This window comes from Polyergus mexicanus, unplaced genomic scaffold (genome assembly GCF_030449975.1).
Source record: "Polyergus mexicanus isolate NDT 795.1 unplaced genomic scaffold, iyPolMexi1.0 SCAF_13, whole genome shotgun sequence".
Lineage (NCBI taxonomy): Eukaryota > Metazoa > Arthropoda > Insecta > Hymenoptera > Formicidae > Polyergus > Polyergus mexicanus.
In genome coordinates this window covers 2,342,999-2,360,920 of record NW_027223333.1, presented here as the reverse complement: position 1 = coordinate 2,360,920, position 17,922 = coordinate 2,342,999, and the positions used below count along the sequence as shown (strand labels likewise).

The following is a 17,922-nucleotide window of genomic DNA, read 5'->3' as shown; positions in this document are numbered from 1 at the left end:
AAGATAGCGACGCCTCCGTTCTTCGGATCTCACGTTTATATACTCATGAAGGCGTTAATCCCAACGTCTTCTTGACACGCGAGGCGAGATCGTTCTCGTTGCATTCCGCAGTTAAAAGAACCTTTTACGACGTGTTTTACTCTCGACACTCGGTGACACGTCGTACGTGATATAATGGGTACAGAGCGCGATATATAGATATACACATTGCAAATACTATCTCGAGTACTTCGGGCGACAAAATTTAAGTGTTTCGAGAGACAGGGAATATGGATAATTGGATAATTTTTGCCAGTTTTTAATAATTTATTTATTTTAACTGAAACAATATATAAAATCTTGGTGAATTTAGTTTTAAATGCTATGGAAATACATAAGAATGATTTTTATTTATTTAATTTCTATTATATTAGATATTAAAATCGCTTAATCATAACGCAAGTTTTATTCAAAATTTGACAGAGTTTAATCTCTCGATTTTAAGTCTAGATAATCGCTTATATCGTATTCATGAAATTAGAAACATTTTCGTGCAAGTTGCATATCTTGCTTGAGATATTTCAAGCAACGAAATATCGAGGAAACCGTCTGGATTGAACTTTGAAGGACTTTGCGAATCACTCTTGCATAAATTACATCAACCGCGCTGTGATGCGAGAGATAAAAGGCTAGACTGGAAGTATCTAGGAAAGAAAAAAATCATCTTCCGTTTTTATAATCTTTCAACGGCCTCGTCCGGTTTTGGGATAGTCTTGGGAGACGCTGATTTAGGCGATCGACCGAAATTGCTTTGTCGTAGGTTTTTGCTCAAACACGGTCTTGGCGAGTTAGCTAATAAAGTATCGGCAAAAAAAAGAATCTATAGGTAAGTCTAGATACGATAAATGAATAAATATATGTATATGTAATCGAAGAAAATTTCCAAGTTATTGGAAATTTTTGAATTTTCGTTAAAAAATATGTATCAGATGGCGATTCATGATGGTCGAGATTCTTCGAGAATCCGGCATGATCGGAATAGATTCCTCGTTGCTTACGTCGAATTCGGGAGATCGTAGAATGTCAACAGGCGGACTCCGGCGAGCATTATCCGAGGACGGGACAAATTCCTTCTGGCAGTCGGTGTAAGATGAACTCGCTTAGGAAGGGCGTACCTTCGTGTAGGGAGTGTAGAAAGGTCGATCGATATATGGCCCCTTTTGAAATGAGAAGCCGCTTCCTCGAGCACATCAGCAAGATAGTCCGGCTAAAGTAACGCTAATGGTGAATCGAAACCCCACTTACAAGCTGAATAAGGTATCGTATCTCCCATGCGAAGGTTGGAAAAAGCGAGAAGGGCCGAAAGGCAAAGGGGACACGTCCAAAAGTCATACTCAGACGATCGATTTCTTCCGTGAATCTGAACACCGGAGCGTGTTATTACCCATCTACTCGCTTCTGTAGGTCGATGTTACCGCCCGATTATCGATCGCGGATATCTCGTTATAAACCTAAAGAGACAACTTTCGATGTGTTTACGCGAGAGCTATTAATGATAGAATTATTAGCTCGACACCGAAAACAGTCTTCTTCCCTTTATTCCTTTGTTTGATTTTTATGCAGGTCGATTGTACAGATCAGAGCTACGCGAGGAAGATCCTTTCCTGACCTATTATTCGCACTTAAATATTTTTGCAGTGGAAACCGTGTATACTTTCCTCCGTACATTACATTAAACATTGACAAATTAACTGTAGAATAAAATGTTGATGCGCTGGCATCTTGTATTTTGTGCATTCGCATTTTCATTTCATTTTAAAACCTTGTAGGAAATTGTATGGGATCTACCGCGAAGAGTAAGGGGCCCTTGAATTTAACAATCCCTGCACGTAGGCAGGGAGAGAACCTTTCTTTTGCTCGCTGAATTTTCTTGCATTGTACTTTGCCGTGAGGTTTGGCGAAACTGCTCCCATCCAACGATCGCGACTTGTCTCAACGGGGTCATTCGGTGGTTACGTAGATGGTGGCGTGGACCACCGACTGAGAAAAGTACGTCGCGGATCGATCTTCGGAGAAGATGAAAAAGGGTAGTAAAGCGTGTCGTGCCAAAAACGCTTCTTTTCTGACGAAACGACCCGCGATCTTATATTTTATCTTTATACTATATTTTGAGATTTTATAGGAAATTTAATTCTGAACAAAAAATTTCCTATAAACATCAGGTTGAAAAATGCTTTCTTAAGAAGTTAACGCTCAAAAAATCGCTCTGAAATCGTGATTATTTTACACAATTTTCCAAATATCATGGAAGATGTGCGTCTTTTAACAAAAAGTACGGAAACAAAAGTTGTAGAGAATTAAATTATCTTTCAAATGAGATCAAAATGATCGTTGTACGTTCCATAGATTTTGATATAACCAGTTTTAAACGTACAAAAAGTGCTTTTGTTACTTATTGTTAGATCGATTAAAGTTGAATCAGGAGAAAATCCGTAAAGCGACTAGATCGGTCATTACTCGATGCCGAAAGTGTATTGGAGCTAGTCTTTATTTATTTTCTACTATTACGTGCTATTAGTTTAAAAAAAAATTATTTTATTTTCATAAAAGAAAAAAATTTTTATCGTTTTTTGAAGAAATTTATTAAGTTTCTGTTTATTTCATTTTCTTTTCAGCTTTTGCTCTTCCTTTGCATCAGAAGTTTTTGAGCGATAACTTCTTAAGGAAGCATTTTTCGATCCATGTTTATAGGAAATTTTCTATAAGATCTCAAAGTCTGGCTGGAACGTTCGCGGTAACCCTGTATAATATAATATAATATATATATATATATTTATAATTGATATATTATATATAATATATATATTTATATTTTATTATTATTATGGTTAATTTTATCGCCGAAAAAGCTGAGCAATCTTAAATAATTACTATTTTTGCTACTATCGAATACTCTTGACGTACGATAATAGTAATTTAAAAAAATTCAAAATATTCGATATGTAAATTTGATTAAAACTCTTTTTCGCGGATATCATCGCGTATTTACAGATTTGACATGCGAGCGTGAAAGCATAAAGTTTCTTTAGTGGCTTACATTGCGCTTGTCATAGAATCGACTCTCTGTATGTATTAGAATTGTTTTATTTGTGAGCAACGTGATACAGACATCTCGATCGGCCGTTGCGTCCTTACGCGAGCTTAAGTTTTTTCAGCGTGAAACTAAGCTAATCGATTGTGCGCGAACTACTTTTTCACTTTAGGCCGACCTTCGGGCGATATTAGAATTCTTGTAAATCCGGGCGAACTCGGCCTCTCTTTTCTAATATTGGTAACATTCGCCTGCACGCGAGGCATGAGTGCACCTATCCTGTAAACTGGGACAAATTGGAAATGTCACATAACGACGAGGACGCCAATGATATGGAGTCAACGGTGTCGAGGTTGCAAAGAGTCAACGATTCCTTTTCGGTCGATTTCGCATCAACTTGTAAAAACAAGCTTAATCTTTAACGTGAAATACGCTTGCATAGATTATTATAGATTCTAATACGCTCAACATTCATCCGTATTACCTTGGTGCCAAATTTTTAATGCCTTTCTTATTTCTATTTTAGGATTATAATGGGAATTAAATATCTTTTTATTGCACATGATAACGAGAAGAGTTTAGGGGTACGATTGTCTCGTTCGATCGGGCGTTTAAAATAAACACTCTTGATAATGGTTCTTCTTTTCGTTACCCAATCTATGAATTCAGTTTATCATTATACGTTTGTTATAGAGAGCATCGTGATAAGGTTCACGATGATCTTTCGAAGGATTATTTTTTAACTTATTGAGTACTATTCGAACTCCTCCGTTAGGTACATCTCGATATCTATCTAACTCGTGTAGCAAAGTACTTGAAGCTCTTTCCTTCGACACTCCAGGTAGTCCTTCTGCAGAAAAATAAACATACTATTATTTAGATCATGAAGAAACGAATATGACTATTTTCAGAAGTCGAACGATTCACGATTTGCAAATGTTTGTCGTGAAAAAGTTCGATTGTCTTCAATCGAAGCTTCCGATGACATATCGAGGAACGATTTGCCTCTCTTGGATAAATTATTCATTTGGATTGTTAACTTAGATTTCGTACCGCAATGATTTATGATGTTGACGCAAATGGATGAGAGTACGATAGGTGGAAGAAAAGTTACTTGAGAGAGAAAGAGAGCGATTGTGTCGCGCGAAAATAAAAAGGAATTAATTTTTTAATTTTTCTAAACTACACAAGCTCGCATTTTCACCGTTCACATCGCTTCATTTTACATTTCTCGGCAAGGTTATCCGTAGATAGCATTAGAAGCGGAGTGAGAGTCGATAAGCGTTCGACAATGATTGTTACTCCAATCCAAGCAAGCGATAATATCGCCTTCTCCGGTCGTTAAATAGTTTCCGTACTCCTTATTTCATCTTAGCTTAAGAGTTTCTCGCGGTGCATCGCTTTCAGACAGTATCGTAAAATTCATTTTATGTTGCTATAAATTTCCTAAGTAAAATTTATCTGCGCATTAGATGATTACCAGCCAACTTCCATCCATTAATTCGTACAAATACGCTTGCGCGAATATGATAACGCAGTTCACAGATATCCATCATTTATATGTCAAACAGAGAATTAAGTTATATTTTGTATTTGTTTTTCCAACTCGACATTTCGAAACATTACGTGATGTGCAAAGAGATGTAAAGTAATAAAAAATACATTCTTTTTAATTATAGGAATAAATATTTCTCAGATAGAGGGAAAGAGATAAACGATAATATATGTGAGAAATTTATTTTCATTATAATTATAAAGAGAGTATTTTTATTCGACAAATTTGTTTATAATTCTCCATGACGTTTCAGGAAAAATTATTACTTTTTTTTCTCAACTCTTGTTATTTGACATGAAAGAGACTGTTATTCCTTTGAGACATCGAACTCCCGCGGATGCTCGAGACTTCCCCTGTCGGCAGCAGCTGTGCTCGTAAGTTAATGAACGTCGCGATACGTCGCCGTCACTCTCGTCTTATCACAAATATCAAGCAAACTTCGTGTTTTGCATCAAGCAAAGTTTCGCTCTTTGCGAACTTTGAGCACAGCCGCTCCTCTCGGCTTTCACTTAAAAGCCGGTTTATCTTAAATATATATTTATATAAATGATAAAAAAGTAAATCGGCTCTATACAACTATAATAATTTACAGTAATGTAACGGTATACTAATTGATTTCATTAAATATTCAAAATTTCTATCTTATATTTTACTTAACGTACATTTATATTTTATCACATTTTACATATATTACATTATATATATATATATAATATAATATAAGTAAAATATAAAGTAGAAGTTTTTAAAATTTAATTTAGTTAAATTTAATTAAATTAAATTAATTAATACACATCATTACATTACTGTAAATTATTATATGTATCAGTCATATTTATTGTTTTGTTTATTTTTTACCGGCAAAATGCTTGTTAAACGAATCATATTATACTTTGTTTGAGTAATGCTAAAATTAAACAAATATTTCTCTTTTAGAAAAATATTGTATATTTATATAAAAATATAAAATCTTGGTAACTTACTCTCTCTCTCTCTCTCTCTCTCTCTCTCTCTCTCTCTCTCTCTCTTTCTCTCTGTAATAAATAACGACGTATCTTTGTTTACATACCTACTTGTTACGTCAATACGGCGTGGATATACCCCACTACAACAAAAGCTAGAGAAGGGGAAAGGGACAAAGACAGACACGCAGAGGTATGAAAATATTGTAATCATTCCATTATCAACATTCGTATGTGAAGGAAAGGCGTATTATCCATCAGTAAAACTTTTCTATCTTGGCTGCCTTCGATAGTGATTCTGTTCAATTCTCTCGTAAAGAGTTAGTTTCTCTTACATATGTATATATATTTCAGGGTTGGGAAAGTTACTTTATAAAAGTAACTCGTTACCGTTACCGTTATTTTTTCTAAAAAGTAACTCGTTACCGTTACTCGTTACCAATTTTAAAAAGTAACTCGTTACCGTTACAGTTACTAAAAAGTAACGAGTCGTTACAATTTCCGTTACTTTTTTACAATACAAACTAATAAATTATTTTGCATAAGAAAAACTTTTAAAAAATTGTAAGCAAGATTTCATTCAAGGTTTATTACAAAATAAATGATTAAATTTTATCGAAATTCTTGATTAATTTTTAATAAAATTTGTTGCTCCATAGTATCATCATTTAAATGCCCTCTTTGTGGTGTTAATACAGAGCCACCGATGCTAAACATTCTTTCTACAGATGCACCGCTTGGTAGAGCTGTATTATATTTAATAAAAAGTTTTTTAAGTTTTGGATAGACGTTTAACATTTCTATATTACAATTATTTGATTTTAAAAACCGTTGCAATTCTTCTTGTTCAGATTCATTTTGCACCGTTTTTTGCTCAAAAATGAAAAAATCATCGTGATCGTCAGATTTTCCAGCTTTTGAAGAATTTTCAGTTGATCGGATTCCCAATAAATCCTCCAAGTAATTTTCAGCACGTTTTCTTTTTTCTCCGGTTAACCAGTTTAACTTAAATTTTTGATGTAAACATGCTGCTATTATTAATTCTTTTGTTTCAAATATTGTAAGAAATCTAAAATCAAATATAGTAAATTAAGCGACATTGTTTGTTTTATTGAAATTAATACTTTTGAATCAATAGTTTAAAATAAAAAAATTTTTTTCAATTAAATCCTTATTTAAAATTAAATAACATATGTATTAATCAAATTAATAAGTTACCTTTTATTTAAACCTTGCTGAATAGCTTCAACTAATGAATGGCAATCTATAAGGTCAGATTTATTAAGATTTTCTAATTTTCGTTGCAAGGTACTTAGAACTGGTAGTAAATGAGATTACAACATAATAAGAATGCTAATTGGTCGATTTGCTTACGGCTTTACGGTTAAGATAAACATTTTATCACGCACAATAGCAAGAATAATATCTTAAATAAATCAAAAAATTTGAAAAAAGTAACGATAAAAGTAACTGTTAAATTCGTTACTCGTTACCGAAAAATGTAACGAAGTTACTTTTTCCGTTACAAATAAAATTTGTAACGCCATTACCGTTACAGTTACCGAAAAAAGTAACTGTAACGGTAACGGCGTTACAAGTAACGCGTTACTTCCCAACCCTGATATATTTACAGAAAACAATTTTGACGTATAAAAAGTCAAAGATCGAGGAGAATTTATAAAATTAATCCCTTTTCTCTTTATATATTATTTAATAGTTTATATATATTTATATATATATATATACAAAATATCTATATCAATATATATAAATTATAAAGAAAATCATATATTTTATTATATACAAGTTTATGAAGCGTTCAATTTTTTATTCATATTTTATATGAGGTACCCCAAAGTATTATTTCATACATATTTTGTAGCTCATAATATCGGCGAATACATAATGCACGATCGCTTTTTTGACGTATGCATTTCGCAATTTCGCGCGCGCAGACCAAACAATCGTTCGACGTCACGTTGCGGAATGAAAAACATTGACGATGATTTTGCTTGCATCTGTGATAACGAGCGACATACGCGCGAAAGTGGCAACGCTCGCAAAAAGTTAGGCCGTTGGAAACGCACGGATTTGACGTTGTCATTGGCGCTTGCGTCTTGCTGATATTTCGAGGATGCAAGCGGACTGGAAAGGGAGGTCGCGATCCTCTTTTTATACGAGGATCGGCCGAAACGATTCAAACACAAAGAAAACAAAATTCTCGATTATTTTTCGAACAGTTTCCTCGCAATATTAGCGATCTCTGCTTATCTAAGAGACAGATTTATTTTCCAAGGGTTTCCCCTAGCAGGATTTTCGCATTTTCATCCTTGTTAAATGAGTCATACCTTGTTTAGGGTAATGCTAAAATTAAACGAAAATTTTTTGTTTTCTTTCCTTTTCATCGGAAATATTTCTCTTCTAGAAATAAACCGGATTTACATATATAAAAATATAATATTTGGTACTTGCTCTCTCTCTCTCTCTCTCTCTCTCTCTCTCTCTCTCTCTCTCTCTCTCTCTCTCTCTCTCTCTCTCTCTCTCTATAATGACTAGCGACGCGTCTTTGTTTACATACTCATTTGGTATGTCAACACAGTATAATGGGGTAAACCCCACTACAAACGAAAGCTAGAGAAGGGGAAAAGGACAAGGACCGATACGCAGAGATACGAAAATATTATAATCATTCCACTGTCAACATTCGTACGTGAAGGAAAGAAGTATTATCAATCAATAAAACTCTTCTATCATGGCAGTCTTCGATAATAATTCTATCCAGTTCTCTCGTAAAGTTAATTTTTTTTAAATATATACAATATATATATATACTTACAGAAAACAATTTAGACGTATAAAGATGTAAAGTAAAAAATCCAGGAAAGTCTGCAAAATTAATTCTTTTTTTCTTTCTATTTTAAAGATGTAGAGCGATGGATAACCTGCGGGATTAATAATAGATCGATTTAAACAATATTATATGCGTTATACATAGATATATATAGACAGATATAAATGGTTTTATACGCGACTAGAAATTATCCGAGCAATTCAAGTTGCAGTACGTAGGTGTAACAGTTCCAATCGATTCGAGATTAAACATGGAGGAGGAAAAGCGTACAATAGACGCGCGAAAGGAAGTAATCGTGGCAACCTTGTCGGGCTACAACAATAATTGCGACTATAGTCCAAAGTTTGCGATTCAAGTTTACCGGTTATATCTTATCATGGTGCGTAAGCCTCGCTCTATACGCAATATTCTGGATTATATACTCCCTCCTGCAGCTTTATTTTGCTCTTCAAAATAATTCGAAAGAAAATATACGAGACTTGGTAATCACGCGAGAACTTTGTCGCGGTGTTTTTCTCGCACGAGTTAAAATAACACCGTTCATAATCGGTGTCTATAACAAGCGATCCCGTTTGTCGCTTTTATTTTAACCGCCGTGTCTATGACTGCTAGATTACGATATATCTGTCTCTCTCGATGTGTATATCAAGCAGTTACAGGTCAGCCGGTCTCAAGTGTTTCTTAGCACGATATTCATCGTTCGCGCGCGATGAATCCTAATCGCGAAAAGTCGTAATAGAGAATCCAAAATAATTATTAGGTGTACAACTTTGCTTCCGCCGTTTTTTTCTGCAATTCGAGGCTTTATTGTAAAAAAACTGGTTATACATTTATGATTCGTTTTGAAATTGCTTGTTGAGTCACTCCCAATGATCGTGCCAATTCTTTTTGACTTTGACTCGAGTCTTCATTAAGTAATGCCTCCAATTCTGCATCTTCGAAAACCTTCTCTCTTCCACCGCTATGCCGGTCTTCGACGTGAAAATCACCGTTCTTGAAGCGTCGAAACCACTCGCGACACGTTCTTTCACTAATAGCGGCTTCACCATAAGTATTTGAGAGCATTCGATGAGCCTCAGCCGCAGATTTCTTCATATTGAAGCAGAAAATTAAAACCTCCCGCAAATGACGAGAATTTGGCTCGTAAACTGACATTTTCAATCGAGAATAACTTTATGACGCGGACACAAATCGACTAATGTTTCTATGGGGTTATGTTGACAGATGCCCAAGTTTATCGCGTGACGTCTATGATCTATTTATTTCGACCACTACTTACCGCTAAAGCCATCTATAGAAAAACGGCGGAAGCAAAGTTGTACACCTAATATTTAAAAATTTTATCGTTTGTTATTGCACAAAGAAATAATCAATATATAATTTTTATTTCAAACTCGTCAGAAGCTTTATTTAGAATATAAAATATATAGAAAAAAGAAATATATAATTTCTAAGGCAAAATGTGGTATGTATAGTTCTCTTTTAATAGTAATTAATAATAAACGATGGAATTTTGTTTAATATATATATATGGAATTATATTTGGAGATGACTTGATTTATATATGCTATATACATATAAAAAGGCCACGACATGTCATATCATATCTATATACGATATTTACGACTCCATCGACCACGCCCGTAACGCGTCGGTAGAAATAGAGTTGGTCGGTATCGCAAGGCGACATATATGTGTTTGTAAACATCTCGTTTTGGAGTTCATAACCGATTCTAGACCGTATACATCACCGTATAAGAAAGTTCTCGAATGACATTAAAAGTTGGAACATTATATTTCTTCCGACACGACAAGAAGCACATTATTCGGGACAGTCGCGAGTGCTGATGAAGCCGATTTACGGACGAATCGAATGAGGTAAAACGTCGAACTAGAAGAATCGAAAAATCACACGTTACAATAATAAAGTTATATTGTAATGCGTGATACGCTATTTTAAAAGCCATCTATCCGAAATATTGCGGCAAATGAAATTTTATGAATAATATTATAATTTAATTTAATTTCTAATTTTGCCCGTCTTTTTCGAAATCTCGAAAAATGAGTACATTTTCTAGATTTTTTTGCAGCGCAGCGACTTGACAAAAATTTTTAATTTTTTTACAATATCAATACAATATTATTAATTACTTAGAGATAAAAGTTTTCAGTTAAAAAAGAAAAAGTTTTCTTTAAAGTTATGGGAATATTTGCAGAGCCCTTTCAAATTTTAGATGGCTGCACGGTGTGCATGAAAACGTTCAAATCATATCCGAAATAAAAAAAATACAACCTTTTTTTATTAAATATATTAATAGATATCTGCTATCTCCAAGCGTTTTTTTTTCAAAATTTAAAAAAAATTGAAAAGTGGCGGCGTGTTGAAGAAAGTTTTTTTTTTTTAAGAGTTCATCTTTTTTGGTTTATAACAAAAAAAATGGGGAATTGGATTAAAAAAGGGCTTCGTTAGCAGATGCGAAATCTTATCATGTACATCGTGCATGAAAACAAATCTGCAAATGTTCGCATAACGTTAAAAAAAAATTTTTTTTTTTTAAGCTGAGAATTATTTTGGTACTTAATAATATTATAAAAGAAAACTTATCAAATCGTTGCGCTGCGAAAAAAAATCTAGACAATGCACTCATTTTTCTAAGGTTCAAACGAGTACGCTCCCTTAAATTATTCAGCTTCTGTTTTTCGCTTTTACATGAACAATTTTTTTGTTTTTGTTTACAGAAAGCGTTTCACCGGGATCGTCGTTGGAATATTCTCGATCACCATCAATCAACGAATAATCCGAGAAAGATCCCTGTGGAAAGGTAACTGAAGCGCGAGGCATCGCATTGGAGGACACCGAGGCTCGTCGTAGGACGAGAACCGCGTGATCGAGTCAAAGGTCTCGAGGTGCCTCTCATCCGTGAGATAACACGCTTGCCCGAGATGGTCATGTGACTGTCGACCGTCCCACATTCGGCCCATCTCTCCCGAGGGATGTCCTCCGCAGGTACCGCCTGCACGGACGCCGAGGAGGACGCCGAGGATGTGGAGAACGACGTCACGGGTACATTGGCGCAATCGTCACGTTACCTGTTGTCGTCGTCGTCGTCGTTGTCGCGAATTCGTCACCGTCGCCGCGCGAGCGATCACTTGGAAGGATTGCGGTTAGATGGGTCATCGGTCGTGCATCGTCCGCCATCGTCCGACGACACTTCCGGGAGCATTGTCGAGGACACGCGCCCATCGACGTCCCGGGCGCGCGGATAAGACGAGGGATCCGTCTCGCTCATCGCGATCGCCAACAACGTATATAATCGTCCTCGAGGAACGACGGCCAGTTGGATCGATCCGATTGATCGTCCTTCTTCACGACGACTCGATTATCGGGAATTTCCGGCCGATATTCACTTCGAACGGACTCGGCCAATTGCTGGCTCGTCTCCGCCAACGACTGACAGCTGGGCCGATTGACAGATCGACATCGACGGCCGTCGTCTTCGACGCCGAGTCGAGAAAGTTGATAAACGAGTTTGTCGAATCGAGCGTGCACTATTGGCAGGCACGTGTGGTTGGAATTCGGGACAAGCATCGGGCGTGCGAATCGATAAGTGAATTCGAAGCGTGCTCGAGGGTCCTCGAAGAGCCAGGTGAACCATCGACCAGCAGCACGGTGGTCGTTGAGCGGTCCTCTGGGTCGATAGACACGTTAATTCCGTCGAGCATCGTCGGCTTCCCCATTCGATCGTATTCAATCCGATTCGTAAAATCGATCTGGAAAAATAATAGGATAAACAGAGCGATAGGAATCGTCGTCGATCTCGAAAAACGATTTCCGATAATCCCTCGATTGGTTCTCCCCTTTCGTCGACTATCAAACGAGCAAACGATTACACGTGTCGGACACGTGTCAATTTTCCCGAGTGGATCGATAAATCAGTTTTTTCAGCCGGCCATCCCTAAGACGCTCCAACTCTACGAAACGATTCACTTCTTCTCCTCATCGTGGTCGAGGGGATCGTTGATTCTCGTAACTGCCTCGTTTCGAGCTGCCGCGATGACGTTCAGAAGGAGGACGTCATTCAGGTGACGAAAAAAAATCGTCCATCTTATCCTCGTCATCGTTCATCGAAGAATTGTCGACTGTTCGGAAGACATTGATAAACGGGGATCCACGACAAGAGAAATCTTCCAAGGAGTTCGAGGTCTCCTTCGTTTTTTTTCGTTACTTTATCCGCCGAGAGCTTCGGCTGATTTAGAAATCGCGCCGAATCGAAACGTCAAGAAGGAAGAAAACGAATCTGGAATTTGTCCCAAGTGCCACAAGCAACGGAGAGTGCTTCGATTGATTTGCTAAGAAGTGATGATGGGAAGCTGAGCGCTTTTTCTTGTCGCTCGAGAGTGTCGCGAATTTGTGAAATTTTTCTGAAAACTGAGCCCTCGCTCTCTTCGAAAAGGACTGCTTGTTGTTACACGCTTATGCAAGATCGCATCAAAACTCGTACGTGTTTCGGACTTATCTGGGATTAGTGCCGATGATGGACCGTTTTCGCGCCTGCATATCAATCTAAATGAATCGCGATGATAAATCGCCGTGTTCGAGTGACATCGCCAACGAATTTAAGTGCGTGAGGTATACGGTCGCTTTTGCTACGTATTACCGAGAGAGATACTCATCTGAGGTAAGATTAACCGGGCTAAAAGCAGCAAGAAGAGACGGAGAGAAAAAATATACGAATGATTTTCATCATGTGTCACGGGTGGCTTGAGATCATCATACTAGCCGGTACAGGCTGGCCGAGATCCTGATAGCCACCGCAGCGACCAGGATCCGAGACCATTCAACGAAGAAAGGATGCCAGGGGGCCGCAGGGGCCTGGTAGCCCCCCAAAACACGTTTCTAGAGAACATCATACGACGCAGTAGCAGCCAACGTGAGTTTTTGCCCTTATGTTTCTCTGTCTTATTATCAGGTTTGCATAAATTTTAAAAAGTATACAGATATATTTCTCGAAAAGATGATGTAAATTCTTCGACTTGTTTTAATCGATTTTTCTTCAGCAAAAATGTTGAGGCGTTAATTAATAAGTTTCGAGCCAATTGAAAAACAAAGTCTCTCTTTTCGCGAAACAAAGGGAGCCTCAAACGAATAATAAAACATTCTTTAATTAAATTTCAGGCAGAGTTTAACGGAATTTTAATTTTATTTCAAGTTTAATCGCAAAAATATACGCTAAAAATGATTAAGGTTGCGATAAATGATAAACTCTCTGACATTTTTGCTAAAAAAAAAAAAAAAAATCCAGATTGGATAAGGAGTCTGGCATCAAAGAATAATGCGCGAGAAGTGAGATATTTTGTACAGTTACGGCTTCAGAAAATCGTAGGCGACAAGAACTTTTTAATTTACGATTCGCAATAGGAATGACAGGAGTGGGTAAAAAGTGCGAAACATTGTTATTTCCAGCAATAAAAAAGTACGGATCTCAATCAATGTAGTGAAATATTATTTAATTAATTGTATTTGAGACAACGAGACGCGCAATACATACAATGCGTGACATAAATCAATTAGGAAGGCATACCCGTTTGAAACCTCGAAAAATGAGTATATTTTCTAGATTTTTTTGCAGAGCAACGAGTTGATAAAAATTTTTAATTCTTCTACAATATTAATACAATATTGTTAACTACCCAAATAAAAATTTCCAGCTTAAATTTTTTTTTTTTTTTTTTTTTTTAGTTATGCGAATATTTGCAGAGCTCCTTCAAATTTTTGATGGCTGCATGAAAGGATCATATTCGAAATAAAAAATACAAGCTTCTTTTTTATTAAACACATTAATAGCTATCTGTTATCCAAGCGTTTTTCAAAATTTTAAAATATAAAAAAATGGCAGCGCGTTGAAGAAAAGTTTCATGCGTATCGTGCATGAGAACACAAATCTGCAAATATTTGCGTAGCTAAAAGAAAAGGTTTTATTAGATTGTCGCGCTGCAAAAAAAAAAAATGTACTCATTTTTCGATGGTTCAAACGGATATGCCCCCTTAAATTATTCTAGACAGATTTATTTAGCGTATAATGATATAAATTATTAATTTTAAGTAAATCAATATTCCCTATTATATAATGTCGCATAAGAATGCGATTATTCTTTAATTTCTCAATCATAATTTTGTTGTACGGATTTTATGGTTTGCGATGGTATCATATTTTATAGAAGATACTGCTACGATGCAGATTCGAGGATCATAAATGAATCTTTTGGCAGTTATGGAAGGGCTAAATCAAGCATGTAATTTGATATCGATTTTCCTAATTGGAATGCCTCGAATTTCCGGAATCTGTCGGAATTCTCTATATTCATATATACGTCTAAAAATAGAAACGGCAGTCAAGCGGATCGTAAATGAAGGCAAACTTGTTCGATTATATATATATAATAAATATATATATAATATTATATATATATAATATAAATCTCTTAATAAGTTAATGTATCTAAAGCTGAGTTAAATCCGATGATAAAACTATGTAGAGCGTGTAGGATCTCAAAATTACATTAAATGGCTAAGCGAGGCGGTTTAAGGTGCATAATATGGCGAAAATTTACGCTCACCTATATAATAATGCGAGAATTATAATAATGCGAACTGAGAGGGAGGTTACTTTATCCATTATCAGTCGCGGGACGAGGTGGCATGCGCGTAGTTTCTTTCAGCGAAATTTCTACAGCTTCCGACGTTCGTCATGTTTACGCGAAGTATCGAAAGTGGCTTTTTTTTTTTTATGGCTTTTTACCGGCCGCGGAGCCTCCTAAATTTTCGTCGACGTGAAAGACCGAGATCTCCCCCGCAGTTTCTCTCCGTAAGGATAATAAATCCTATCGGTTGCCACGCACGCAGTCACCGACGTTGTCGGTGCGCCTCCTGTCATACCATCTCGCGTCGTCAATTTGACTTGGGGATGGGGAGGAAGCGAAGATTTATTCAGATTATGTACCCCCGCAAACATGCTTCGCATGACGAGATAGACGAGGATTAGCTTGGCGTATAAAGTCATCGTACCGTCAGCTTTTTCGAAAGAATTTTACGTAACATATCGGGATGAGTATAAAGTCGCGATATTTTTTAATAATACAATATAACAATTTATACAATATATATCGATTAATATTTATATGAGTATATTTATAATTATTTATTAATATTAACGTAATATACGGTTGCGCATTATTCTTATAATTTTTAAATGCTCTCTTGCATGTTTTATTCGATTATTTAAATATTTTATTTTATTATCGAAAATAAATCCTAGCGTCACTATTGCTGCCGGCTTTTTCTTTTTTTTTTTTTTTTTTTTTTTAGCGTCTGTGTAATATATCGTAAGTGCAAAATTCGCATCCTTCTCAAGCTTACTTTTTTGCTGTATTGATTTCCTTTGATTGCGCTCTCTCTCTCTCTATATATATATATATATATATATATATATACATGCAAGAGAATATTTAAAAATTATAAGAATAACATATATACACACACACACATGCAAGAGAATATTTAAAAATTATAAGAATAATATAAATATATATATATATATATAAAGAGAGAGAGAGAGAGAGAGAGAGAGAGAGAGAGAGAGAGAGAGAGAAAGAGAATTTTTGATAATAAAATGTATTTAAATAATCGAATAAAACATGTAAGAGAGCATTTAAAAATTATGAGAATAATGTAACCGGCCTTACGTTAGTATTAATAAATAATTATAAATATACTGATATGAATATTAATTAATATACACTGTATAAATTGTTATATTATTAAAAAATATCGCGATTCTATATTCATTTTGATATGTGTCATTTCTATATATTATTCTTATAATTTTTAAATGCAAAACAAAAGTAACAATAATATATGATAAACAAATAAGATATTTCTTATATATATATAAGAATATATTCTTTTTTTTTTTTTTAAGAAAAAAAATTTTTACTCGTTTATCGTTCATTATTGTTACTTTTGTTTTACATGTCGGGGGAAACATTCGCGTTATGTGCAGTTTGACGGGCGCTTGTAGGATTTGTTATTTTCATATAATATCCATGGCACGCGTCGATTCGATGACAATTCGTGAATTAATTCAGCCGCTATAATCCTATCAGTTATTCAAACTGTTTTCGATATCGATTACCGATTTCTGTCAAAGCAAATTTATTATACAGTTAATTTTAGCACTTTAATAATCGTGAAAGAGCGTAAAACGTTCGAAAACAATCGCGATGATCGTAATTCTTGTTTGACGAAAATTCGCCGCGATGGACGAGAAGACAGATGAGAACTATTAAACAACGGAAGAAGCGATAGGATCTTATTGTAAGAGTTTATGGCAGGAGGTGAAATATATGATCGGGAGAGCCACACTCCGAGAGGATACGCCTCTTGAGAGATGATTGTGACAGACGACAGAGAAAGAGAGAGAGAAAGAGTTCAGTTACCGTGTTTTACTTGCTACTAGCTTTGCAGCTTTGAAACTCGAGAAAAGTTGGAAAAGCGTGCCATGTGCCGTCTATATTTAGCTACACGACGGCGAGTTCACGGCGCCGTTTTTACGCTCGCACACGCTTGCCTGTAAATAAAGGGGATTTACCATTATCTCTCATCGAGCCGCGCTATCCATCTGTTTGCTCCCTTAAGTCCGTGCGTTTTATCATGCCATTTACAGATTTGCATGTCTGCAAATTGTAGCAATTGTGGCTCGTATCGAGAACGATTCGCAATAATATTCGCTATCCGTGAGAGAAGAGTAATAAACCATATACATCTCTTTCTAATTATAAATAATAATACTCTCTTATTAATGAAATAAATAATTGTTACAATATTAACGATACAGGTCGATCGAAATACAATTGGTGAGCATATATTGCGATATATATAAATAAAATTTATTTATTATATTAGGTGTACAACTTTGCTTCCGCCGTTTTTTTTTCCGAAATTCGAGGCTTTATTGTAAACAACTGGTTAGGCATTTTGAAATTGCTTGTTGAGTCACTCTTAATGATCGTGCCAATTCTTTTTGACTTTGACTCGAGTCTTCATTAAGTAATGCCTCCAATTCTGTATCTTCGAAAACCTTCTCTCTTCCACCGCTATGCCGCGCTTCGACGTGAAAATCACCGTTCTTGAAGCGTCGAAACCACTCACGACACGTTCTTTCACTAATAGCGGCTTCACCATAAGTATCTGAGAGCATTCGATGAGCCTCAGCCGCAGATTTCTTCATATTGAAGCAGAAAATTAAAACCTCCCGCAAATGACGAGAATTTGGCTCGTAAACTGACATTTTCAATCGAGAATAACTTTATGACGCGGACACAAATCGACTAATGTTTCTATGGGGTTATGTTGACAGATGCCCAAATTTATCGCATGACGTCTATGATCTATTTATTTCGACCACTACTTACCGCTAAAGCCATC

General features: G+C 35.8%; 1 protein-coding gene across 7 annotated transcripts in view; it reads left to right on the top strand.

Moving 5' to 3' along the window:
• The window catches only part of Eag (ether a go-go), a 102,493-nt gene that overhangs the window by 18,573 nt on the left and 65,998 nt on the right, over window positions 1-17,922 (top strand). For all 7 annotated transcript variants that reach the window (XR_011447759.1, XR_011447758.1, XM_070306072.1 and 4 more), the window contains exon 2: window positions 11,178-13,369. Coding sequence is in view for 5 of the 7 variants with exons in the window: in XM_070306072.1 (XP_070162173.1) it covers window positions 13,291-13,369 (79 nt within the window). In the remaining 2 variants the exon portion in view is untranslated. The remainder of the gene's footprint in view (window positions 1-11,177; window positions 13,370-17,922) is intronic.